This window comes from Gastrolobium bilobum, unplaced genomic scaffold, assembly GCF_033153095.1.
Source record: "Gastrolobium bilobum isolate Gb01-03AN ecotype WA unplaced genomic scaffold, APGP_CSIRO_Gbil_v1 utg12420, whole genome shotgun sequence".
Classification (NCBI taxonomy): domain Eukaryota; kingdom Viridiplantae; phylum Streptophyta; class Magnoliopsida; order Fabales; family Fabaceae; genus Gastrolobium; species Gastrolobium bilobum.
Genome location: NW_026895837.1, coordinates 142,221 through 169,360, shown reverse-complemented (window position 1 = coordinate 169,360; position 27,140 = coordinate 142,221). Strand labels below are relative to the sequence as shown.

Below are 27,140 nucleotides of genomic sequence, written 5' to 3'. Positions count from 1 at the left end.
CATTACAACTGTTTTTTGCACTTTCTCTTGCATTGCATTATCCACTGTACCGAGGAGTTGCGCATTTTGTGCTTTGAATTAAGAGCTTTGACCCCCCCACAAAAATAACAAAAAGTTAATCGCTAACGGCCTCCATCCTAATAGGAGCCCTAGTCTAACCATTGCAAAGCACAAACTAAACCAAGAATATCGAAATAACCAATCTAAACTAATGAGTTCATTTGGTCTTTACTTTTATTTAGCTTCAGTTGATTGAAAATTTTCTAGAAAAAGTTGGTTTGGCTAAAACTAGAGAAGACAGCAGAAAGAGAGAACGAAGAAAATGAGCCAACAACAACAACAGCTATTTTATCAGTCTACTACTACAAACGGATTCCAAGAACACACCTCTCTTAACAGTCAACTTCAGTTCAAAACAAGAGGCACAATGTACATGCAACCTTAGGAGCCCCTTAAAATTATAATGCTGAAACAATTTGTCAGGGAAAACTATGCCTTGCCTTTACCAGCCTGAAGAGACTGAATCCTTTGTTGCAATTTTAGAATCTGCAAGATTACAAAGTCTGTCATTTATAGGTCCCATCCTAGCTAAAAGAATCCTTTACCAATGGATGCAAGTAGATTACTACGCAGGTAGACATTAACACATCTATTCAAGCATGTGGACAACTAAACAAATTCTAAGCAAATATAAACCATAACGTGTTATCTTGTTCTCTTATCAAGCAATGATCTCATCCAACAAAATAATACACACTCATACTTTCTGATTTTAATTTCTTGCGCAGGGTCCAGGCATTCAAAGTAACAGAATCCACTAAATGCCATTCTACTAGAGGCCTATTTGATTGCTGGATCCACCAAATGTTATTCTGTAACTCTTCTCCGGGAGAACTTTTTACACAAAGAATTAGATATACCCTTGTATATTGATAAAACTAAGTTTAATATTTATTGTAAATGCTTTTTGCTAAGAATAATAACATATAATGCAATTAATCAGGGTCAAATATCAGATGCAATCAATGTTATAAAAACCGGACCGGGTCGCCCGGTTCAAACCGGAAACCGGTAAAACGGTCATATGACCGGCGGTCCGGTTAGAATAATGGATCAGATATGCAAACAGACTGGTGTGACCTGGAGAAAACCTGCCGGTTTTACTAAAACCAGTGACTCGCCGGGTCAAAAAGAGAAGGAAAAAAAAAAACTCCCCAGTGCCGAAGCCAGCGAGGGACCAGGAGCCATGGCGTCGTAGATCTGAAGCAACGGAGGCGCACCGGGTTTCATTCAGGATGAAACTGAAACTGACAATATTCTTTGAGCTCTTGGAATTCATCGAAGTCTTTCTTTCAAACTTCTTTTGCATCCTAATCGGCCATCCACCCACTACTCCCATAGAATAAGAAGAAGAAATATAATAGACACATAAAAGAAGAAAAAAAAAAGACACAGAGGACGAGAAGAAGAAAAAGGAGGAGGAGATTGATACAATCCCAGTAAAAGTCTATCAAAGGAGCAAGGACAGGAAGATTTGAGCCCCCAACCCCAACATTCAGCAAGGCCCAAATGGGACCAACCAGGATGATGCATCAGTTATGAAGGAAGGCCATACTGCTCATGATGACCTCATTACCCCTCAACAGAATACCGGCGTGGAAGGGAGTTAGTTACGGAGGCATGAATAAAGAGGGAATGGAAGGCACAAAGGGGACACGCTGGGAGAATATGGATTGTGGGTCCCTTAGGGGAATTAGGAGAGAGTGGAGCCTCTCTATGTGCTCCACACTATCTTTTCTTTACCTTGTTAATTGTTGAGATCCTGTTTTCAATTACTTGTAATCGTCTGTTTGTGTGATTGTGAAAACGAATCTTTCTTGGCATTAATAGTATAATTGTCACCCTTTTCAGTAAAGTTGTTCATCTGTTATTTTGATTTTACTTTGTTGATTGGAAAACTGTATCAGAGAACAACACACAAAATTATCACAGGTACTTTTTTTTTGTTTTGGTAGATTTTCTCCATTGCATATGATAACACGCCATCGGATTCTGATTTGAGTGCTGAACTTGTCAGGATTCGCTTATCTTGCACGCCAATTTAAAAGTATAATTTGATGAACCTGCCCAGCTTTTTATTTCAAAATAAAGTGACTTTATATCTCCATAATCTTCAACTAGTATATTTCTTTAACCAATGAATGCCAACTAATGACTTATAGGAAATTTTCATGTAATTACAACATTATAACCACTCTAACCCCAACAGAACAGTCGGTTTTATTTATGACATAAATATTTTTTTTATATAGACTTAAAAAATTTTTATATAATATAAATTTATATTTATTTATCCGATTCAAACGGTTCAACCTATGACCCACAGATTGAACCAATGACTCATTGACCCAATACCCCGACCGGTTCAATGACCGGGCCGAGTCTGAAAAAAATTGGATGCAATGATAGAAACCATATAAAAGCTGAAACCAAAACTAAAAAGGTAAGCAAGCAAGGAAAAGTTACAAACCATGTCTTTCTTGCTATTCTGCTTCTCTTCCAAATCTTGAACAGTGGCATCAAGACGCTTCCTGACAGAATAAAAATTGTGAGATACCAGAGATACCAAAACCAACTCAACCATGACAAAATGAAAAAGATGACAACCAAAACATGTAGCAAGCCAGCAACAATAAAACAGAATTACAAATGAGGGGAAGGGAGGAGACAAAGAGAATAAATGTTGACAGAGGTGGTATGCCTGTCCATGTAATAAAGATTCAATAAGGTTTACTGCCTAACACAACCCTCCTCTTTTATCCGGACTTGGGACTGACTATGTAAAGATTTGCAACGAAGCACGAAATAGGCAGAGTTGATCAGATAGAGGATAACACAATAATTAGAGCTAGATGAAGACGACAACAACAAAAAAACTCTAAGTGAAACAAACTATTAAAAAGGACTTAGATCTAAATGGCCTCTCCGAAGACTTGGTTTTTGACAACCCTGGTGCGGGTGGTAAACATATTTTATTGTTGTAGAGGTAACAATGAAATTTTACAACTGAAAATCTCAAGCACGGATTGTATGCATTTAAAAAGCTTTTCAGGTTAAGCACCAGCCTTAATTATTTTAAGATTTAATGATACCCAACTGAAGTTATGCATATCACAAAATTACCCTCATCATGCAAGGAATGTTTAAAATTTTGCAATAACTTCATTCTATTAATATACTAAGATCACATTGTCTTTTAACAAAAAGTGATTACAAAACATTTTTTTTAGAACATTACAGATAAATTATATACATATTGTTAGAAAAATTCTTTCTCTGAATAAATGCATTGCACAATCATTGTGCTCAAAAGACAGAAAGAAAAATATGACCCCACCCCCCAAAAAAAAAGTAAAGGAATATTAGGTAAAACAACATATTGCGTAACTGTCGGTTCACAAAAACCCAAAAGACCACTAGTTCATGCTCTCAAAACACTGAAAAGAAGGAGAGACAGGCAGACGGAGATATAACTGTAGCTGTAAGTCTGCAACAGTCAAAAGGCACATTTTCATTCAATAAATAGGATATGTGAAAGGAGATAAATGGTACTTGAGTCGTCATTTACAAATGTTGTAAGGGACATAAACATCCTTAATATTATTATATTAGCTAGAGCAAGCATTCAAAGACCTTTCCTCTACCGAATTAATTCCACAGCTTTTCAAAGAATTTTTGTTTCAGTTTAAACTCCACAAACCCGCAAAATGGAATTCACTATAGCACTGAACTTAGATATTCAAAAACACCCAGAGAATTCTAGTTGGAACTAAGAAGCACCAAGATATAACATATGAAAAGCAATAGTATTGTGATAACACAAGAAGGTTTCATAAGGAACTATGATCTAGAGGGATCGGGACAGAAGCTTCATGTCAAAACAGATTAAAATACAAGGTTATCCAGATTCACTGGCAGGCAATGGGGATTTTAAGTTCAAAATATCCTGTGAGATTTATATTTGAGCGGTAACAAAATGAAATTCTAAAAGCAAATGGATTACTACATAAGAATTACCAAACCAGTTTATCATCAAAGGAGATAAAATCTATATGAAATCAATGTGTTATTGTGGATCAACGTGAAGAAGTCAATCTATACTTGCAATACTATAAAGTAAGAATGAAGGTTAGCCTTGGCGCAACGTGCTGCCTTAAGACCTTGGTTGTCGCAGGTTCAAGTCACAGAAACGTCTTCTTCACGAGAGTAAATCTGAGTACATGTGACTCTTCCTGGGCCTCATAAGGGTAGGAGTCTTGTCCACTGGGCCGTTTACTAGAAAAGAAGGATGTTGTAGCAGATATACACAATAATTCCAAGAAAACTTCTCTGATACGAATCCAACAAGGCTGGTGTACCGTAGGGATAAAAAAAGAAGAAATTGGGCCTCAGAAGTAGTAGTTGGCCCAGGTAGCAGGGCTGTTGACCCAAGTAATGAGGTTGTAAGTGGTAATGCTGATAGCCCAAGTGGAGATATGGACGGGAATGCCCTCCAACAGAATGCAGGTGTGGGGGAAACAAGTTAGTTACGGGGGAATTGGTTAAGAGGGGAAGTTGGGTGCTTGGGGGGAGGCATCTGGAATATTGTTGGGATTGGAACCTTGGGAGAGAGTGAGGCCTCTCCAATTGTCTCACAACTATCCTTTACACTTTCTGCTTTGTTAATTTTCCTTTCCAAGTTCTGTGTAATTTTCCCTTTCTCTTACATTATCTCTGTTACATTTCTCCGGTTGTAATTGTCTTTTGATGATTATATGGAAAACTGAACATTCAGACCCATATTTCCCGGTTACTTGCTGTTAAACTTGTATTTGACTGGTTGGTCTGTATCATTCTCATTCGCATTTCCCATCCTTTTCTTTAGTACAATGGTGGCCCAGTGGCTTGAACCCTGAACTCCTACAATCTATCAAGACTCCTCACCACTAGCCCACTTTTAGTGAGTTAACATTTCCCATCCTTGATGTCAATTGCTTCAATGCAAAATTATCTATAACGGATGGTCACTTGCATGGACTTCTAAATAACATATTCCTCAACTTTACCTATTTTCTCTTTTCCTGCATCTACAAAAATCAAACCTATGGACATCAATTAGCCCTTTGATTTTCCATCCAGATATCCAAACACTTAGGTTAATCATAGCAGTTTCTTTTTTTTCTAAAAAAAAAAATTAAAATGAAAAATCACTCCAACATATATAGGAAGCAATAAAAAATGCAATCACAAACTCTTCAGGAGACCCACATAGTTTCAAGTAAAAGCAGGGTGTTAACCTGTAGCCCTTTGCCACATAAATAACTCGCTCATCCTTAATTTTAGAGCTGTTTTTATTTTTCCCGGCCAAAAGTAAAAAATAGGAAGATATCCCAAAATAGGACTTCCAATAAAAAAATGTAGTTATCATGAAGGAACAATAATAATTTGGAGTGATTATTTAAGCTAGCTAATATATTATACCTAATAACCACTCCAGGTGGTTATTCTCATTCATAGTAAATACATTACTTTAGATTCACCCTCAAAAGAAATATGACAACCCAAGAAATGAACAGGGATAGACAGTGGTTTATGATAGTAACATATTTTGACTCAATGATTAAACACATCTATGATCAGTTAAGCAAATGAACAGAAAACACAGTTAAGAAACCCCAATACCCAGAAAAATATAAAAGAAAAAAAAAACTTACAATTCAGCAGAGATGTATTCGATTCTCTTGCGGACATTTGCATTGGCCTCAGCCAAATCTTGCTTAACAAGTACTGGGCCAATCAACTTGTAAACATTTGCGTCTTCTTTCAATAAATCCAATTCCTTAATTAAAAAAAAAAAAAAACAAACAAACAGTGAAACAGTGCCAAAGAAGAAGGACCCAAAAGATGAACCATAACTAACAAGTAAAAAATATTATTTTTTTTTCCTAAGAGAAAAAGGGTACTTTAAGGACGAGCTCATTCTCGCCAAGCTGGACCGTGTACTTTTTTCTCAGTTGATGATTCTTTGCAATATCTGCAAAAATTGGTGATTCATCTTAGGAATTAGGAAGGTGTAAACAAAATACTAAAAGGTAAAAGAGAATAGAATAGTATAATTGAAGCTTGCCCTTTTGAAGCTTGCTAAGATCGTTGGCTTTGGTCTCCAATTCGCGCTGAAGATCTCGAGTGCTCGAAGAACTCATTGTGACCTTCTTCGCTTCTGAATCTGATGAACCGCACCGTATAACAAAAATGGCTTTTGATTTTGATGTTGTTGTTGGGTCGGCCCAAGCCCATTAACATGAATAGCCCTACATGCATGGCGTTAAGCATTTCATATATATTTATTTCAGAAAAATATTTTTTACAAATAAATTATCTATATTTATTTTTAAAATGATATCGTTTTGGAATTGAAATATTAAAAAATTATAATTATAAATACTATAATAATCTTGAAATAAATTAAAATTATAAAAATAGCATAATTTCTGTTTCAAAATAACGTCGTATTGCAGATAACTTATCTGCAGTAATTGCAGAAAAAACGAACTCATTTATTTTATTCCCCAGTTTAATTTTACATCTATGAAAAAAAAAGAAAAAAAGAGGAACACGCATGTTTTGTGTTTATATTAAATCATACATCAGTATATTTCTTTACAGGATATATTTTTCTTGAATGATACAGCATGTTTTCGCTCTTGTAACATATGTATTGTCATTTGAACAATAAATCAAATAGAGTTTGCAATATTTTCATTGATTAATATAATATGTATCGACATAAATTAAATGCTCATAATTGTTAAGTTTTTAACTTTATAATAAGGAAAAAATATTTATCCTTTTAAATGACACAACTTATATCATTTCACTCTCACAAAGAGGTGGAATTCACACTTTTATTTTATTTTTTCAACTCTCTCCTCATTTATTTATCTCTTTCTCTCTCTTAAAATAACACAACTTTAGATCATTTAAAATAACACACACTTTTCTCTAATAATAAAGTGAAAACTTAATTTGATCCGTGTTATTTCATGTTTATGCTATTTTTGAGTGTAATTACTTTTGATTTAACTTTAAAAAATTTAACATCTGTGTTTAACAAAAAAATAGGTTTTTGCCTAAACTTTTTATAAGGTCTTCTGAAAAACTAAATCAGGCATGCTATATAACATGATAGATAATCACATAAAAATTAAGACACTAGTTATTATTAAACTTTTCTTAGTGGAAGACTTTGAGATATGGTGAAAATTGAAAATTTTGCAGCACTATACTTGCTGTTGCCACTCCAGAACTGATGTTGGAGCATAAAGACGGGTTCCATGGGATACGGTGCTATAGCTCCTCATTTTTATATTTTATAAAAGAACTATAGCTCATAATTAATAAATAATAACTATGCCACCACTCACTCTCACACACAAATACTAAACACAGGATCTCAAAGAAAACTATGATTTTAGTTGAGAAAATGACAACAAAACACTATGTATCCTTTACACGTAATTTGAGAAGCACAACTACTCCACTGATTTACTTACACATACCAAAAGCAGTAAGATATGCCTTTTTAAGAGAATTGTCTAATTTCTGCTCCAAGCTGCCTTTGAAATCACTAGATATTTTCCTGCTGGTAACATGAATAGGCCTTAATTGCACATGAGCATTTTGTAACCAGCATTTCGTGTCACGCCCTCGCCTAATATCATTTCATGGTCCCATCGAACCAATCCCCGTTCATTAATATATTTTTCTTTATTAAATTAATATCATGTGTAATTTTCGTTCACATATATATATATATAAGACATTATCATTATTTTATATGTGAAAAATTAATGATACAAAATAATTTTATCTCATATAACATAAGAAATATCAAATCTATATATACATATGGGATATATTATTATGTCGATTTTTTTTATGTATACTTTATTTATTTATTTTTAATATTATTGGATTAAAATCTCAAGAAAAAAGAAAAAAATAGTGAAAGTTAGTTGAAATTCTAATATAACGATATAAAAATGAGCAAGAAATGTTAGACATAAAAAAAATAGGTAGAATATTATATATATATATGTGGAAAATAAATCTTATGTTGTAGTAGAATTTTAATCTTATATCATAGATACATCAAGTGTAAAATTTACCTATTTAAAAAAAATAAAAAAATAAAAAAATGAGTGGCACATAATTTTATGATGTGTAGGAAGACTTTGTATTCTCATGCAACATGAGAAAAACAAATCCATATATATATATATATATAAGTTTGATTTTTCTCATATTGTATGAGATAATTTATCTCATGCAATACACAAAAAAGTGAGTAGGACCAGTGGCGGAGCCACTTGGAGTCCAGCGAGTGCCTTGGCACTTGCTGACTTTCAAAAATGATACAAGTTTTCTTTAAATAGTATGGTACAGCCTTGGCACTAGATGAGTTTTCAAAAATGATATTGCCTTGGCTTTGACTAGGTTTTCAAAAATGGTACAATCTTGACACAGGCTAAAATTATTTCATGGCTCCGCCACTGAGTAGGACCTATTAAGAAAGAGAAAAAAAAATGAATTTCATTCACTTTTGTGTATTGCATGCATTAGATAATTTATACACATATTTTCCTATATATATGACGGGATATGTAGCTCTTATGTCACTGCAAATGGGAAAAAGTACATCAACATTTATTTTTCTTAGGATACGCGTGCAGATCTGGTGTTTTTTTTTTTTTTTTAGGTTAGGATACGATCACGTATTCTAATGTTAAAAATTTGCTGCAATTTTTCTCATCAGCAATGAAAGAAGAACCGACGAACATATGAAAACGAAAAATTAAGCATGATATTAATTTAATAAAGAAAAAGGTATTAATGAAAGGGGGTCGGTTCGATGGGACCATGAAATGATATTTGGGGAGCGTGTGACACGAAATGTGATGTCCCATCCAATGAAGATGTTGGTTTGCTGAAAATCAAATGGAATTTAGAAACCCACGTCAACTAAATACTGTGTGTGTTTGCTGATATACAATACATTACCCGCCAATCCTCCAAAATATCTTAGCTTCTTCCACTCCTCCTCTTATGACGTGGTGACTGAGAATTCACTTCCAGATATTTTCCTACCAAAATATCTCACGCCATGACACGCGGATACACGGACAGGTGTTACCCACGTTGACTCTTTTTCCTTTCCAACCTACCCCTTATTTTCACCTTATATTACGTATATGCCATCCCTCTCATTACTACCAGGCACACTCGCAATTTATGCTTGTAATCGGGGGTATTTCAGTCACGAGGTTCCAACATCCTTATAATTGTCAGAGAAGACAGGTAGTTTGTGTACATGTAAACGAGAGCGAGAGAGAAAGAAAGAGAGAGAGAGAGAGATTGTTGCAGTTGCATCACATGGCGGTGGCGAAAGGAAAAGAGAAAGATGATGAGGTTGTTCAAAACAGTGGGAAGAGGCTGAAATGTATGAGGAATGAACAAGAGGGTGTTGAAGCAGAAGAAGACATGGCAGGAGAAGAGGAAACTGAGCTTCCCATGAAGCCAGGGATGTTCTTCTATCCAACCACAGCAACCTCCTTTGTTGTTTCAGATGCCCTTGAACCCGACTTCCCCATCATCTATGTCAATAAGGTCTTTGAACTCTTCACTGGCTATCGTGCTGACGAGGCCCTCGGTCGCAACTGGTGAGAAATCTTTCTATCATGTTTCACTTTTTTTCTCTCTCTTGTTCAGGGGAAATTATGACAGGATAGAATCTGGGGTTTCACTGTTTTGTGGATTTAAGGTTGGAATTTACATAAAGCTTGTAACTTTACATGATTGAGTTTTGATTAGTGGTGATAAATTAACCTTCCTCAAACTAGACCCTTTTTATGAAATGGTGAATGAAATGATTCTATTCCTTCAGATCTATGCTAAGTTGAGATTTTGGATGGGTTCCGTTGTATCTTTTAGTTTAGTGGCAAATCTGTTTCATTTTTGCAAACTGCATTTTTAATTGAATCCATTCTTCCTAATTTTGATTACCCTAGCATCCTTCTTTTTGGCAAATAGATGTTGTTTTATTCCTACGTGGCATATATTACGGCAATTTTGCCTTTTCTATTGTCAGTTCTTCTAAAAAAACTTGATGTTTCTCAATTTTTATGATTTCACAAACTGAAGTTAAGCTGCGATCTGCCTATTACTTCTAATTTGCCTTTTTATAGTGTCATAATAATATTACTAGTCTAAAATTTTAAGCATAAATCCAGGAGTCACTGTAACTGAATACTACAAATGTTCAAATTGAGGAGAATATGGGGGTTTGGCTAAAATCATTAAAAACTATGTTATGTCTTATACTATTGAGGAGTAGAAATTCTATCAAATGTCAAGAGAAATGTGTATAATTTATGGATAGCGACGGTTTATCACCTGTTTGTGCTTGTGATTCAACTGCCTCTGAAAAAGATTTGGAAAGAAGGATATTGATCAAAGATGTGACTTTTGCAGTGTTAATGAAAGGGAAGCTAGCAAGCTAGAATCCCTTTTGATTTTACCGGATCCTATATGGGAGAGTTTGGGCTCTGGGTTTTACTCTATTTGATTTCTTATGAATCCTTCTTCAAATTCCTAACTCAACTCCCCTGGTTACGAGAGATTCTATTTAGATATATTGATTTGGGCCACTTTTAGAAAAACGTCCCTATAATTGCTTTGAAATTTCTTTTGTTTCAGTCGGTTCTTACAATATAGGGATCCTCGAGCTCAGAGGCGGCACCCTTTGGTGGATCCTGTTGTTGTGTCCGAGATTAGAAGATGTCTTGAGGAAGGTATTGAGTTCCAAGGCGAACTTCTGAATTTCAGGAAGGATGGTACTCCTTTAGTGAACAGATTGAGACTTGCACCAATTCATGATGATGATGGAACTGTGACACACATAATAGGTATCCAACTATTTTCTGAGGCAAATATAGATCTGAACCGTGTATCATATCCAGTTTTCAAAGAAACTTGCAATCAAGATTTTGATGAGAAAGGTAAATATTCTAAGAGTGGACAACCATTCTACCGTCAGCATCAAGAGATGTGCGGTATTCTTCAGCTTTCTGATGAAGTCTTGGCTCACAACATTTTGTCACGTTTGACACCAAGGGATGTTGCATCCATTGGGTCTGTATGCACGAGGATCCGTCAATTAACAAAGAATGAGCATGTTAGGAAGATGGTATGTCAAAATGCATGGGGCAAAGAAGTGACAGGTACATTGGAACTGATGACCAAGAAGTTGGGATGGGGTCGTCTGACTAGGGAGCTTACGACTCTCGAGGCTGTTTGTTGGAGAAAAATGACAGTTGGAGGTGCAGTGGAGCCATCACGCTGCAATTTCAGCGCTTGTGCTGCTGGAAATCGGCTTGTATTATTTGGAGGCGAGGGAGTGGATATGCAACCAATGGATGACACTTTTGTTCTAAACCTTGATTCTAAAAATCCAGAATGGCGAAGGATTAGCGTGAAATCATCCCCACCTGGAAGGTGGGGCCACACTCTCTCATGCTTAAATGGTTCTTGGTTGGTGGTTTTTGGTGGATGTGGTAGGCAAGGATTGCTCAATGATGTGTTTGTGCTTGATTTGGATGCTCAACAGCCAACTTGGAAGGAAGTCTTTGGTGGAGCCCCACCGCTTCCTAGATCTTGGCACAGCTCTTGCACAATTGAAGGTTCCAAATTGGTTGTCTCAGGTGGGTGCACAGATGCTGGGGTACTTCTTAGTGACACATATTTACTGGACCTCACAACAGATAATCCAACATGGAGAGAAATTCCAACTTCATGGCCTTCACGGTTGGGGCATTCACTCTCGGTCTATGGGAGGACAAAAATTCTAATGTTTGGAGGACTTGCCAAGAGTGGACACTTAAGATTACGATCAGGTGAGGCTTATACAATTGATTTAGAAGATGAACAACCACAATGGAGGCAAGTAGAATATAGTGCATTCACGGGATTAGCAAGTCAAAGTGCTGTTGTTCCTCCTCCTAGACTAGATCATGTTGCTGTCAGCATGCCTTGTGGGAGGATAATTATATTTGGAGGTTCCATTGCAGGTCTTCACTCACCATCTCAGCTCTTTCTCTTGGACCCTTCTGAAGAGAAACCATCCTGGAGGATCCTCAATGTTCCAGGGTCACCACCTAAATTTGCTTGGGGTCATAGCACTTGTGTGGTTGGAGGGACTAGGGTCTTGGTATTGGGTGGACATACTGGAGAGGAATGGATACTCAATGAGTTGCATGAGTTATGCTTGGCAAGCAGACAGGACTCTGACCTGTGAATTGTGCTCTCAAGACAAGATTTTGGTTACAAATATGGTTTTCGTTAGGTTTCTTTTCTTTTGGTTTTGTTTGTGAACTATTTTATGAATGTTGTATGACGTGTATTACCACTCTTTTGTAATGATATATGACACACCATCCGGCTCCTATACCGTCTATGACTCTAGGAAACCTCTATCCATGCAATGAGTATTCTTTGCTCTTGTATTATATCCCTTCTTCTACAACTAGTTTTTGTAATAATTGGTTCTTTTATAATTAAACTTTTTTAAAATCAACTCTGATACAAGCAATCTAACTGGAATTTAAGCCACATGCATTAGTCTAAAACTAAGCGAACCACGAAAAACAAGAGAAACTGGGACATAGAGTGAAAAACAGGGAAAGTAGATATATGAAATTGAAATGTTAATAAATGTGTACACTCTAGGGTAAATCATAGGAGGTTATGAAGTCTGGAAATTTAACCATGTATTGAGATTAAAATTATGAATGTCCGTTTACAGGAATTAAACTAAGGGTTCGCTTTTTGTCATGTGACATGACTAGAGTACTTTTCTGCACACACAAATTAAGTGTGAGTCTCACGCTTAAAAAAAAAAAAAAAAAATCAAACCAAAATCAGGATACGACGTCGTATCCTTAAGATACGGACGCGGATCCTTGTTGCAGGAATGAACAGTGTCATTCTTGCAACACGATTCTTATATTTCCCTTAAACTAATTACTTGCTTACAGTTTTATTTGTAACATGTTTTCGGACAAATTTTAGTGATTAAATTAAGGAAAAAATGTTTCTTCAACCAGCAGGAGATAAGATAAGTTATCTATTACAATTCCAAAATGATGTCGTATTAGGGTTTAGGATAAAAGTATCGGGTATTTTGAAATTTTTATTTCCTTTTGTATTATGAATTTTACTAAAATATCCCAATTCCCCCTTCCCTCAAAAAATTTCAAGACGACGTCGTTTTGGGATTGTAGAAGATAATTTTATCTTCTGTTAATAGAGAAATGTTAACCCTTTAAATTAAGGAGAAGAGAAAGAGAAAGAAAATAAGTGGATTTCACTTACTTTTATGTGTGTTCCATGAGATAATTTGTATTGTCTCATGCAACATAAGAAACAATTCCCTTAAATTAATGTGCAAATCTTTATGGTTTTACCGAAATTTCATAAAAAAAAAAGTTATAATTCAATAGTTTAATAATGTTTTGACATTTTAAAATTGTTTTTAAACAAGTCTTTATAATTTATTTTATTTTTCAATTAAACCTCTATTGATTATAGAATTTTATAATTAAGTCATAAAAAACATGTTACAACTTAGCAGCACAAAATGGAACAAATTTTTGGTGGATTAGATCTACTCAACTGGTTATATAATTTTTTCATATTTGGAAAAAAATTCACCACTTTTGAAGAAAAAAATTCCTGTCTCATTAAAAAATGTTCCAAATATGAAAAAAAAATCTACTAAGTTGGCTACATTTAAGATAAATTTTTAATACTAGGGGTGTATCGAACTCGATACACCTATTTTCCAAATCTGGAAAATTTGACAATGTGACAGGATTTTTTTTTTAAAGTGGGATAATTTTTTTTCTTTTTAAATAAATGGGAGTGGTACTAAAAAAAACCTCCTATATCTGATAGGCGGAAGTTTTGTTTCACAAAATGGACCACAGAAAACTGTAGATATTTATTAATATAGTTCATATGTTTCAAATGGACCTATTGATAATTCTATAATCAATATAAAGACCATATTGAAAACTTCTAATTATATAGGTTTATTTAAAAATTTAACAAGACTGTAAGTACTTACATAATTTATCTATTTTTAGCCTATCATCCAGTTTATTGTTAGGAGCGGCAATTTTCAACACAATTCGGTAGATACCATACAAAAAATTCGTATTTGTGCTGGCCCGTTTTTAAATTTGTACGAAAAATTCGTATTTGTGCCGGCCCGTTTTTAAATTTGTATTGTGTCTGCGTTGACAAAAACTGATCCGCAAAAATTCATATCATATCGCGTATCAACCCGTGTTAATCTTTATACAAGTTATTTGTGTTGTGTCGTGTCTATTTATATCTTATCGTGTCATTCGACCCACGTAATAAGTAACACAAGTTGAGTTTGATAGATTATTCTTATCGTGTCAATCAGCATAATAAGCAAGACACTACGAATTTAATTGTGTAGTGCCAATCTAAAAAATAAACGGATCATATTTGTGTCGAAAGTTTTAACTCAATTTCAAATTCGTATCATATTCGTGTTGAGCATATCCATGTTCATACCCGCAACCCCTACATTATCACTATGCAATGCAAATACTCGCGTCGATTTTCATTGTGACAAATTTTGTCAAACGTTGTTGCCTCTAATTCAAGCTCATTGGCATATAGCATAAATAAAACATATTTGACCATTAAAATGGAAAATCTCATCGAAAACATTCAATAGGGTTCAGAAAACCAAGCAAATTAACCAACAAATGATTAGTTATATAAAATCACAACATAGAACCCCGGAAGCTTTATACACTGGGGCAAAAGAATTATATGCAAGCGCAAATTCAACTTCTTGCAGTAACCGTAGACTTCTCTGTTTTAGAGTTTGATTGGAAAAATACAAAAAATCTATGGCAAATCTTCCTCATAGCAACTGTTGCAAAATCTGGGATCTTCATTATTTCCAAGCCACGGAATCAATATCATCCCTAGCTTGCTTGTACAATTCAAGCCTTTTAGCTATTTGTGTTCTCTTTTCCATAAGGGCTGGGTCTTCATCCAACATGGCTCCCAATTTCTCCTTCTGCATAATAGCCCACACAACCCGTTATAATCTTGCCACACATAATGTTGCAATATATATGTTTTCATCAATTCTACACCAAGAAAAAAAAATCCCTGATATTGTGCCTGACTATCTTGCTTAAACAATCTTAACAAGGGAATTAGCCAGCTTTCTATTGTCTTTTCCATAAAATCTTTGCTAATTTGCTTACATATAAGTTAACATATGTTCCTCTAGGTAGCTTACGATACACTTGTATAGTTATACTAACATGGCAATATGGCATAATAGTATAAATACACACAGCCACGAGGAGCCTAACTAATTGACAGTTCCGATCATGATTATCCTCAACTATAAGACTGATATTTCCCACGTCTATATCTTTATCAATAAATTCAAAGACTTAACCCAACAATATAATTAGATTCATCATATCCAGCATTTGTTACAGTACTCCACGATACGAGCAACAATCATTTTGTAAGCTAACTGAGATACTTGGACCAAGCTCATTAAGTTTTTCATGGACATAAGATGCATTGTAATTGTGATATAAGTGAGTTCAGACAAGCCCAAAACAATTGTAACTTACTCTTATGTATACCATGAAAAGAACATCTATTAAAGGAATATGTGGAAATTGAGTCTAAGATGGGCAAAAATTTGACCAAAAGATATAAAATCATACCTCCTTCTTCCCAACTAGAACGTAAAAGTGGTTAAGCAATGATCTTTTAGCCTCTCTAACTTGACAATAAACCACGGCCTTTGGTATAGTATTCTTGAGTGTATCACAAACCATATTGATATAGGAACTTACATTTGATCCTGAAACAAACAACAGAGTAGATTTTAACAAGCAGAATAATGATCGTGAAACTTTACAGATCTGCAAAAAATTGTCGAATCAAAATCCAAAATAAGTCGCAATAGACATTTAAATTTAAACCCACTATTAAAAAGAGACATGAAAGGAAAGAATTCCAATGCACCATACTCTTAATTTTATAGGACTGGGCACTTACACAAGGTATGGGATAAAGGGATAAATGTGCTCGTTTGGATATGTTTTTCTTGATAGTTTTTTTAAATACATTTTTCATATTTTAGTAGTGTTTATTAACAAAATGAATTTTTTAAATTAAAAAGGATATTTTTTTAATGGCGCTGATAAGCTGGTCAAACATTTAAAAATAATAATAAAAATCCAGTCAAATATTGCTTCCAAACATAAAATAGCTTTTACTTTTTATAAAAGATATATTTTAGTACTTAAGATAAAAAAGACATTTTTTATAAGCTCATTCAAACCCCTAGAATTATAAATGTTATGCTTCAAAATGCAGCAAGAAGGCTTGTAGAAAATTATGTACCAATCTTTCGTAGATGATTGTCAGAGTAATTGTCTATATTGGGGGGACCACTTTTTGAATTTGGTGGTCCATTTGGATTCTTTTCTGGTTCAAGAGAAATCTTCCTGAAAAATTCAACTGTTAGATAGCTAGACTCCATATCAACCAACCGTATAACTGTCTTCCTGCTTTCTTCTCGGAATCTTTCCAGAGCTTCATTTGCAGCGGTTGCTATGTCATTTGAAAGTGTTGGAAATCTTTTTAATTCCTACATGTCATGAAGTAGCACCCAGGTAAGAGTTAATTCCCTATTCCAATACTTTTTTCCCCCCAAATTCAACTTAATTCGCATCAAACCCTAAAGTTAATGTTCAGAGGTACTGATCACAGGCCTAGAACTGCACCTTACACAGTACACCAGTTATTTAGTGCTGAGATATAAATATCCTGCACCTAGAGCTTTTAAACATTCACTAATTTTTTCTCAGCAGAAAAGGAACACTAATAACCAACTCTGCCAGATGAATTAAATGTCGAACAAGAACAGGCTCATTCAACTCGCATTTGTTTATTTGAAAATCATGGCTTGTCTGAAGGAGTAATATCAACTAAAATATAGCTTACCTCAGTTTCTGCAATTGACTTGCGTACAAGTTCCTTTAAAACAAAGTGGACCTGATAAATAGAAGAGAGCATGTAATTTATAAATGGAAAGAACATAATCTCACTGGGCAATTTATTATGGAAAAAGAACAGGAATACCAAATGCTTGTTACAGAAATGCAGATGAGGAAAACCATTCCTTGTGGAGTAAGTTTTTACGTCTTTCATTTCAGTACCAAAAAAGAAAAAGAGATGAAAAAACATAGGTTAAACAGTCACCATGTGATAGACTGAAGCCTGTCAAGTGCCAGCAATAGGTAAGAAGAAAAGAGGTACAGAAAGCAAAGGGAATTCAGCACCAGGACATTCAGAGCATGCAATATCAGTGTTAACAATGGCCCAGATATGGGTTGTTTTGGCAGAAAGGAAGAGAAAACTTTAAAGGCTTTCTTAATACAAGGAATTGAATACTAAAAAATATTTAGATAATGTCATGATTTTCAATAACTTTGTCTTGCCTTGAAATCCTTCATAAATACATTTGTCATGACCAACACTGAAGATGAACCTCTTGAAAGGAGACAAAAAGCATTCTTTTGAAAATACTCGAAAGCAATATGGTATATGTGAAGGACGTCTAAACAATCAAGTATTTCACATTTTATCTGGTGATTCCATCACCTATAAAGATTATAACAAAAAATAATTAAGTCAAGAAGATTACGGCATCCACAGAGGCTTCAGCTGGGCCTTTGAAATAGCTGATAGACCCGTCAATGAGTCTTCTATAACCCTGCTCTGGAGCAATCAGATGGGGCTGATACCCATCAGCTTCATTGACAACTCTCTGGACATTTTTTAAGGAAAGATGGCGATCCAAGGGAAGTTTTTTTAAAGCTGCCGGTAATTGGTGATCAAAGACTCCATATATCCGGTCCCCGCCAGGACGTCTGAAATAGCAGTTGGTTAATTAAATAGATTAAATTCCCAAAAAAGTTAACACCATACCGGAAAAATTTAGTTGCATATAATTCATTCGTTAGAGAGGAAAACAACAGTGTACTAGAAGGTAATGCCAAAACTTAATAATAGCACTTACCCTCCATCCAGGTGTTCCTTAAATACTTTGTCAAATGCACGACACATCTCTAAAATAGTGTATAGTTGGGCCTACATAAACAAGTAGCACAACTTTAGTACAAACAGAAATCAAGAACTCTCAAAGCTAAGAAATTGATTATAGCATAGGTCTCAGTTCTGACCCCTGCGTCCACAGCAATAGGCCTGCCAATACGGTCCAACTCTGCATTAAGTTCATCAATGGTCTTATTGATTAATGCAATGATACTCGGTATCTTCTGCCTGATAACTTGTTCCAAATGCTGAAGTCATAAAAGCCGGTGAAAGAAAGGAAAGATAATTACTCATCATAGTAAGTTTAGTAATACAATCAAAACGTTACAGAAAATAACTTGAATAATATAGAAAACACTAATGATAATACCTGAGATAGGAGCTTGGCAAGATATTCTGAGCCCATTTTATGTGCTAAATGTCCATATTCAGGACTTGTCTCAAAATATTCACGCTCCTTCCTACGAGCAGCAATCATGTCAACATTTTTATTGATATCAGCTTGTGAACGGTTCACAATTCCAACCCATGGATGCTGCAGCCTGTATTGCCTTCCCTCGAGAACCTTCAACATTCACATAAAGAACATCCATCATTTTGCACTCAACATAAACTATAAGTTCAGACCTAATTACTTGGAAATCAATTGAAGTTATTGAACCCTAAAACAGAAGATATCATGCAGTTGTTAGAGATATCATACATCAACCGCATTAGTTCCTTTATCCATAAGATCAAGCTTTGTAACCACTCCAAATGTTCTTTCACCTGAAACAATAATAAATGAAGAAAAGTTTCTCCAAATGAATGCTGGCTAAAAAACAAATAGCAAGAGAAAATCATTGGAAGAAACACAGTGTCTACTCTTGGGAATTGCTTCCAACATCAACAGCCATATACCTGAAGGATCAACTTCTCTTGCGATTTTTATAGCATCTGAAGTGGCAATATCTTGATTTGCGGGAGAGATAGCTAAGATAATGCAGTTTGGCTTCACAATCAAAGAACTAAATTAGATAGTTTATGAGAAACATCAAGAAGGTAAATGATAAGAATCAGTGTAGATACTGGATTCCGGAAAAAAATATCAGAAAGGCAGTTTAGTTTGCTTAAAATGACTTGTATGAATTACAAAATCGTACTATTAGAATGCATTATAGCCAAGTTTCCTTTCTTTACTGGTGCAGGCTGATATTGCCCATGTTAGCCTTTCTGTTTTGCTTTGGGCCTCTTGATCCCTTCTTCCACCCCAAAACAAAAAAAAACAAAAAAAAGTGTGACCCTAAAATCAATTCCGCTTTCCATCAACTGAGGAATTGGATAATTTCTTAATCCTTCAACTACATCATACAGTTTCTTCAAACTTGAGTCATAGTATGGTTTTCAAATTCTAGCATTAAAATGCAAGCTGGTCAGTCATGAAGACAAATGAAGATCGGGTTAACAGTGACTGTATGGCTGATTATGAGCAAATGGTGATCACAACTACTACAAACAGTGAAGTTTTATTATAAAAATGGATAAAAGAAATGACTGATAGGAAAATATTCTTGTGGAAAGTTGAACCTCACTTTCTCCATTAACTGAGAAGAAACAAATAACGTAAATTTCTGGTATAAGATTGCCAGAATTAAAGATAAATGATTGATTACCTAAAAGTGGTGTGTTATTTGAAAGGGGTTTACAATCAGTCTAGTTAATGCTTTATATCATGCTTGTTTGATAAAATTTTAAATCATATCTGACTATTGCATTCTTCTATTTATATCAAGAGTATAATTACCTTCTCAACATAAGAACGGACCATGTTTTCAATATCCTGAACAATACTCTCTTGTTGTCCCTCTGAAAGAAGCCAAAATTTTGTTACACATCAGAGATTCAGATGAGTCTTTTGAGGATATGAAGCAATTTGTATAAAAATACTGGGAAGTATATTGAGACTTACCTACTGCAACCTTCGTCAACCCAGGAAGGTCTATGAGGGTTAAGTTTACAACTGTAGAAAAAGCCACAAATATCATGTTACATTTCAAACCATTGTCATATGAAAAGAGGGCAATATTAGCGAAGAAGAAACTATGTATCATTCAAATTCCCAACAAGGAGGGTGTGGATTGAAAGAGAAACATAATGTTCTTCAACCAAAAGAAATTAATTATAATTTCTAAAATTTAATAAGCTGCAAAGGCAACACGGCAAGAAAATAATCAGAAAAAACAAATTGCTAAGCTGATATGAAGTGGATGTAAAACTTTACTAAAGCTATCACTTTGAAGCAATCATTGTATACAATGATTCTTAAAGATATTATACTCATAAATTTTCTTTTATACCAGAGCCCAAAGCTTGAGACTGCATAGCATTTTTACAGAATCTAAACTGGCAACATAAACAGCAGTAAAACGTCAATTGCGGCGAGTGTACGGTTGAAACTTGAAATAATCACCTTATCAAACAAATCATTGAAAATGTGGGCTGGATAATTTAATTTGTAGAGCATTCACTGGTAGAAAAGGACAAGAGGACGTAAAAGTTTAGAATTCAACCAACATTAGTTTAAAGTTCACTTTTGACCTTAGAAGCATGGACGCTTCATGTAAATGGACACAAGAGACACAGCAAAATTGAAAGTGTTCAGGTTCTTTTTTGAAGTGTTGCATCGTGACTGACATGGCGCCAAATACACATCCATTAAATGGCTACCATATTGAAGTGTCCATAACAAACAAGGTAGGTACTAGCTCCAAAAATTAAAGGGAGGATTTTATAAAGAAGGAAAAAAAAAAGTCAACAGGAGGAAGGAGACATGAAACAATGGATCTTATCATTAAAAATAAAAAATAAAAAAAATATAAGATTAACAAAAGTTGAAGAAAAAATGAATCTGTAGCAGGAAAGAGGCCAGTATTCCTCATCCTCTAGACCTGAGCAGAACCTACTTCTCAGCAATCCAGAATTAGATCGAGTAAAGTGAAAACAGAACTAGAATTAAAATTTCAAAAAATATGAAACACGGAACATACAATTAATAAACACTGATATCTGGCATGTGTCTACAACTCTCCATTGACCAGTTTCTTATAAAATATTTTATAAGACCTCAATCAAATTGCTTTCAAGTTTCATCTATCATATTATGAATGGATCATGTAAATACAAACCATTTGGAGAATAAATGCTGAGGTGAATTGGAATATTAGAAATTTGCTTTGTCTTCCCGGTTATACGATCTGTTTCATCTGCTATTTCCTTCCTCACAGAAGCTGCGTGGGCACAAAATGAATGTAAGAGAACCAATTAGTCCTGAATTCACAACAGTATAAACTCTTCCAGCAATCGCGTTATTTGTTAGCCACAGTGAACAATGGACACACAGACAAACATCCCGAACCCTTTGCTAAAACAGGCCCTTGCAGAATTTACATCTCATCCACAACCATAACCTCTATTTCCAAGACATATAGTAACTAAGTATTATGAAAATGATTGACAGATTGAAACTTAAGTTTGCAAGAAATCAGATGAATTTTTGTATAACATATTCAGCAGTAAATTTTTGCCACAAGTGGTTAAATCTACCAGCTTCTACGGAAGGAAAAATTCTCCATTAAATTCAATTAAGTCTTCATGAGTTTCGCTGATAATAGCTTATTAACATAAAAAAGTAAATAAAATAAAAAATTAAAGATAAATCCAGCGGCCATACGTGATGTTAGCTAATCATTATTGCATAACATGTTGAAACAGAAGTTGGAGACTTTATTTACCGAAGTCAGTGAATTTCTTTCTTGGTAAGTGAAGAAACTCGGCATATTCCTGTCCATTGTCCGTCTTATGAAGTTGAAGAACTAGTGGCCTCCGTGTAACAATACCTTACAAATAATGAAAGATAACGTCACAAAGCCATTCATAAGAACAAAAATGATCACCTAGGAGCAGCTATTCACAGTAATCTAAGCTTTAAAATACTTGGTAAACAGTAACCACTATTGCATCAAGCTGGATGGTATTTCTGAACTACATTGCTGAAGAGATCTCGATAAATAACAAGTGAAAACAGAAAGTGAGGATTACCAGATCCACGAGGCAGAAAATCCCTTCCGACCACACTTTCCAACACTGAAGATTTCCCTGAACTCTAATTTTCCACAAAACAAAAAGCAGCCACTTACAGTTTTGAACGCATTGGAGATCAAAATAAGAGAAATGGAGGATACCGTACCTGTCCTCCGACGACAGCGACGGTGGGAAGAGCCTCCCAGAGAGACAAACCCTCGCCACCGTGATCGCCCAAGACGGTGCACGCTCGTTGGATCTTATTTATAAGACCGATCAAACTCGTCATGGTCGCCATTTTCGATTCAAAAATAGATCAGATCAGTCGGGGAAAAAAATGAGGGGGGAGGAACGGGATCCAATCCAAGGTTTTAAGATCAAATGAGTTTCAGATGCACAGTGCGCATCCAAACAATGCGAAAGAACACAAAACGGAATTTAATGACGGATGAAGATACCAAACTGTAAACCCAAACGGCTCGACGATGGGTGAAATGGTCACATCACACGTTCGTATGAGTTAAAATAACTAGTTAGTTCTAAAGTCTTTTTTTGAACATTATTATGACATGACAGAAATAAAAACAAATATAAATATGGGTCCGAACTAGTGGTGTTCGCGGTCTAGATTAAATCGATTCTGAAAGCAAAAATCTGATCCAATTTTTTGATTTGATCATGTAATCATCCATTCGGTTTAATTTTTTTTACAAATCTAATCCAATTTTTTTCGATTTGAATTGGATATGTTTTTGGTTTTTTAAAAATCCTAAAATTTGTTTCATAATTAGTTAGTGTGCAAATAACATTTTTTTGTATATATTGGCTTTGTAAATTTATTTATTTTTTAAATACAAAAACATCAGTAAACGATAATATAGTTTTTTTAGGCAATGAGATATGAAGCTCTACATAGATGAAATTTTGTGGATGAGATGTGATTAGATTTTTTCTTGGATTTCGTTGATAGGTTAATGGGTCTTGAGTTGGGCTATGATTGGGGAAAGGTCCAAGTAGGTAGAGGGGAATTAATATATTAGATCAGTTTTCGTCAATCAATCCGAAATCCGATCCAATCCAATTAAAATTTGTGAGTTTTTTTCGGTTTTTGATTTTTCGAATTTCGATTTATTGTTATCGATTTTTCGGATCGTTCACCGCGATTTGAATCGGTTTGGTTTGATTGATGAACATCCTCAGTCCAAACTGTATTTTCTCTTTTCAAATTTATGAAATAAACTAATTCTTGAAAATATAATTTGTACATAAGAATTTAACGTATGTTATTATTATTATTAAGTTAGGTTGATCGATTGATAGTTCTTTTTCTTTTCGAATTCCTATGGTCGAAGAAGTAATGCATATTCCTTGCTTGCATTTACTTAACTGTGCTTGCGATTAATTTTTTTTTTTGGTATCCACGATTAATTTAATTCTTGATGTTAAACTCATTATTAGTATTGATTTATTTATTGTATTTGTTGATTACGTATTGTAATATGATGTTAAGCGTTTAACGTTAAATCAAATTAGTTAATTAAACACGTATATAGTTCAAGTAATTAATGATGTACACATATACCACCTCTAAAGTTTACAGTTGGCAATCTAAGCCATAATACCTAACTTTTATTAGTAAAAATAAAAAATAAAAAAAATGCAATACAGTTGTCAACCAAACTGCAAGGGAAGGCCCGTTGTTGTTGTGGCCGGCCCGGCCCAGGATACAAGCCCATTTTCGTCCTCCTTCACGAATCTCCATTTCCTCTTCGATTCCCATGTTTCTGTGTTAAAGTGAGACCAAGTTTCCAACATTGTGTGCCCTTTAAGCGACCATTTCCGAACCTACCTCAAATCAATGCTCACAAGAAGAAAATTCCTGAACTTGTTCTCAACTACCAACGTTTCTCAAATAATTTGTCACCAACTTAATGCAGTTCCAAAGCCATTGCACCCTTTTTCTGAAATCCCCAAAAGGTTTAGGGTTTTACTATTTTATGGAACGCAAGCATCGAAATTTCCGGAATACGAGATGCCATCTGTGACGTGGGGCGTGATTCAGGGTCGCAAGGAGAAGCTGGTTTCTCGGGTAATCGTCTTCGACTACCTCAAGGGTTTGGGAATCATCCCTGATGAGTTGCAGGACTTGGAGCTTCCTTCCACCGTTGATGTCATGAGGGAGCGCGTCGAGTTTCTTCAGAAGTTGGGTTTAACCATTGATGACATCAACAACTACCCTTTGATGCTAGGATGCAGTGTAAGAAAGAACATTATTCCTGTGTTGGGGTACTTGGAAAAAATTGGGATTCCAAGGTCTAAACTTGGTGAATTCGTTAAGAATTATCCACAAGTGTTGCATGCTAGTGTCATTGTTGAGCTTGCTCCTGTTATCAAGTTCCTTAGGGGGCTTGATGTGGAGAGGGATGATATTGGGTATGTGTTGCAAAAGTATCCTGAACTTCTTGGGTTCAAGCTTGAGGGTACTATGAGCACTTCAGTGGCTTATCTTGTTAGTATTGGTGTTAACCCTAGAGATATTGGTCCAATGGTAACACAGTATCCTTATTTTTTGGGGATGAGAGTTGGGACTATGATAAAGCCTCTGATTGATTACTTGCTCGTTTTGGGGCTGCCAAAGAAGATTTTAGCTAGGATGTTGGAGAAGCGAGCCTATATACTTGGGTATGATTTTGAAGAGACTGTGAAACCAAATGTGGATTGTTTGATCAGTTTTGGTATAAGGAGAGAATGTCTGCCTTCGGTTATTGCTCAATATCCGCAGATTATTGGGCTGCCTCTTAAGGCTAAATTGTCTTCTCAGCAGTACTTTTTTAGTTTGAAGCTTAAGATTGATCCGGAAGGGTTTGCACGAGTGGTGGAGAAGATGCCACAGGTGGTTAGCCTTAACCAACATGTGATTATGAAGCCAGTTGAGTTCCTCCTTGGGAGGGGAATACCGTCCCCTGATGTGGCTAGCATGGTGATCAAGTGTCCTCAGTTAGTAGCACTGCGACTTGAGTTCATGAAGAACAGTTATTACTTCTTCAAGAGTGAGATGGGGAGACCCATAAAAGAGCTTGTGGATTTCCCAGAATATTTTACTTATAGTTTGGAATCCAGGATCAAACCCAGATACCAGCGGCTAAAGAGCAAGGGGATAAGGTGTTCATTGAATTGGATGCTAAATTGTAGTGACCAGAGATTTGAGGAGAGATTGCAGGGTAATTACATTGAAACTGAAAGTATAGGTCCGTCATTCTGTTTGGGTGGGAAACTAGAGTTGCCAGGGAATGCTGTAGTGTCAGATGAGGAAGAGGAGAGTGATGATGAACTACTATACAGACAAACTGTTTCTCTTTAAGTCAACTATTTTTTTTTTTTTGCAACAGTTGATGAAACAACTACAGAGTGTAACTGTTATCAAATGGAGGACTAGTTTTTATCTATTTTTCCTTTTTATATTATTATTGCATCTTTTTACAAACATTCAAATGTTAGTTATCTGTCCATTCATTGTGCCTAAATATCCTTGGAGTCGGAGTAAAGTCCTAAACCTTGATAATATACCGTACATGTTTGCTACCTTCCCCATAACTTGTATGCAAATTATGTCTGTTTTGAATTGGGAATGTTTGGTAGTTTCTTTCGTTATTTAGTACTAGTGCCATAAAGACAGAATTTTGAAGTCTCCTTTTTGTGCTTGTTAAGTCAGTTGAAAAAGTTGATTAGGAACGCATCCAACATGTAAATCAATCCAATTATGGCTTTATTGCAGAAAATCATACGGTATTATAGTTCCTTAGCCATTGGAATGGTAAAGTGAGATTAAAAGAAGGGCACAAAGAACCAGAAAACAGAGGCTTTTTGGATTCATGACTTTTTCTCAACTGTCTCCGCAGCCAATTTGAAGTCCTTATTCATGGTCCTTTTTGTTCTTTGATTTTTGGAATCGTTTCACCATTGAGAACGGAGGAGACAAATCAAACTATGAAAGGCTGCTGCAAGGCAACGCTCGTAACCGAATTGATATGCGCTTATAGCATATAAGGAAATCTGAGCCAAAAAGAGAAAGAATGTTGATGAAATCTTAAGAAAAAGAGCAAGAATCACTGTTAATTTGTCAAAATCTTAATCAAGGATTGAATACTGATTTTATGTTAATTTTGTAGGAAAAAGCAAACAAACTGGAGCAAAACGAGGATTTTTCAAAATCAAAATCCACGCTCAAAGCGTGGATCTCACGCTGGAAGCGTGGAAGGAATTTTTCAGACAGAAGCGTTCACGCTTGAAGCGTGAATTTGACGCTGAGAGCGTCAGTTTGCGAATTCTCAGATCCCGTGTTTTGCAACGGGGCAATTTTGGAAAAGGAAAAGATTTAAAAATAAAGTGTGGATATTCAGCAATTAGATCTCTCTCCAAATTAGAGATAAGATTAAAAGAGATGCGAAAAAGATATAAAGCGGAAACAGATTAGATGATTTGTGAGAAGATTGAATCAAGATACAATAAAGATTTGAAATTCTAATTTATCAATCAAATCTCCAAGATTTTTGCATGAAAAAGGAAACAAAGTTTAAATCAAATACAAACTCTTGGATGGACTCAAAAGGACGATTAGATGATGGGCTCAATTCCGGTGGTTATAAATAAGGAGCTTGGGAGCACAACCAAAGTAACCAATTCACAACTCGGAGCAAGCAGTAGAGGACTGAAGATCAAGAATTCTTCTCCATTCTTTCCAGTAATTATAGTTTTTATGCTTCCTTTTGAATATTTGTTTATGTCAGATA

At 35.2% G+C, this 27,140-nt stretch overlaps 4 protein-coding genes across 7 annotated transcripts; 2 read left to right on the top strand and 2 right to left on the bottom strand.

Moving 5' to 3' along the window:
- Positions 1–221: 221 nt before the first annotated feature.
- On the bottom strand, positions 222–6,268 carry LOC133296301 (prefoldin subunit 6). Its single transcript, XM_061495260.1, has 5 exons — positions 6,167–6,268; positions 6,003–6,073; positions 5,754–5,878; positions 2,531–2,591; positions 222–546 (listed from the first exon to the last, which is right to left on the bottom strand). Exons 1-5 carry the CDS (start codon positions 6,240–6,242, stop codon positions 490–492), a joined length of 390 nt encoding a protein of 129 aa, XP_061351244.1. The 5' UTR covers positions 6,243–6,268; the 3' UTR covers positions 222–489.
- Positions 6,269–9,433: 3,165 nt separating this feature from the next.
- Positions 9,434–12,516, top strand: LOC133296286 (adagio protein 3). Of its 2 annotated transcripts, none has more exons than XM_061495239.1 (2): positions 9,434–9,758; positions 10,813–12,516. In XM_061495239.1, exons 1-2 carry the CDS (start codon positions 9,472–9,474, stop codon positions 12,389–12,391), a joined length of 1,866 nt encoding a protein of 621 aa, XP_061351223.1. In that variant the 5' UTR covers positions 9,434–9,471; the 3' UTR covers positions 12,392–12,516. The 2 variants fall into 2 exon arrangements, with proteins under 2 accessions (XP_061351223.1, XP_061351222.1); XM_061495238.1 differs by having other exon boundaries at positions 10,795–12,516.
- A 2,338-nt stretch (positions 12,517–14,854) lies between these two features.
- On the bottom strand, positions 14,855–22,649 carry LOC133296302 (phragmoplastin DRP1C-like). Of its 3 annotated transcripts, none has more exons than XM_061495261.1 (16): positions 22,517–22,649; positions 22,369–22,432; positions 22,062–22,166; positions 21,456–21,557; positions 20,240–20,290; positions 20,075–20,136; positions 19,192–19,282; positions 18,995–19,059; positions 18,662–18,856; positions 18,420–18,539; positions 18,257–18,327; positions 17,882–18,107; positions 17,179–17,229; positions 16,576–16,822; positions 15,891–16,030; positions 14,855–15,217 (listed from the first exon to the last, which is right to left on the bottom strand). In XM_061495261.1, the coding sequence occupies exons 1-16, from the start codon at positions 22,646–22,648 to the stop codon at positions 15,092–15,094; spliced, it is 1,848 nt and encodes a 615-aa protein (XP_061351245.1). In that variant the 5' UTR covers position 22,649; the 3' UTR covers positions 14,855–15,091. The 3 variants fall into 3 exon arrangements, with proteins under 3 accessions (XP_061351245.1, XP_061351246.1, XP_061351247.1); XM_061495262.1 differs by having other exon boundaries at positions 17,179–17,211; XM_061495263.1 differs by lacking the exon at positions 20,240–20,290.
- A 1,507-nt stretch (positions 22,650–24,156) lies between these two features.
- LOC133296296 (transcription termination factor MTERF4, chloroplastic) lies at positions 24,157–25,883 on the top strand. Its single transcript, XM_061495254.1, has one exon. The coding sequence runs from the start codon at positions 24,209–24,211 to the stop codon at positions 25,709–25,711; it is 1,503 nt and encodes a 500-aa protein (XP_061351238.1). The 5' UTR covers positions 24,157–24,208; the 3' UTR covers positions 25,712–25,883.
- Positions 25,884–27,140: the final 1,257 nt, after the last annotated feature.

Coding starts and splice junctions, on each gene's coding strand:
- LOC133296286 (XM_061495238.1), top strand. CDS start 9,472: ATGGCGGTGGCGAAAGGAAAAGAGAAAGATGATGAGGTTGTTCAAAAC. Junction 9,759..10,794: donor GAGGCCCTCGGTCGCAACTG/GTGAGAAATCTT, acceptor CTTTTGTTTCAG/TCGGTTCTTACAATATAGGG.
- LOC133296302 (XM_061495261.1), bottom strand. CDS start 22,648: ATGGCGACCATGACGAGTTTGATCGGTCTTATAAATAAGATCCAACGA. Junction 22,433..22,516: donor TCGCTGTCGTCGGAGGACAG/GTACGGTATCCT, acceptor GTGGAAAATTAG/AGTTCAGGGAAATCTTCAGT. Junction 18,328..18,419: donor CTATTGCTGTGGACGCAGGG/GTCAGAACTGAG, acceptor TTGTTTATGTAG/GCCCAACTATACACTATTTT.
- LOC133296296 (XM_061495254.1), top strand. CDS start 24,209: ATGCTCACAAGAAGAAAATTCCTGAACTTGTTCTCAACTACCAACGTT.
- LOC133296301 (XM_061495260.1), bottom strand. CDS start 6,242: ATGAGTTCTTCGAGCACTCGAGATCTTCAGCGCGAATTGGAGACCAAA. Junction 6,074..6,166: donor TCTTAGCAAGCTTCAAAAGG/GCAAGCTTCAAT, acceptor CAATTTTTGCAG/ATATTGCAAAGAATCATCAA. Junction 5,879..6,002: donor AGAATGAGCTCGTCCTTAAA/GTACCCTTTTTC, acceptor TTTTTAATTAAG/GAATTGGATTTATTGAAAGA.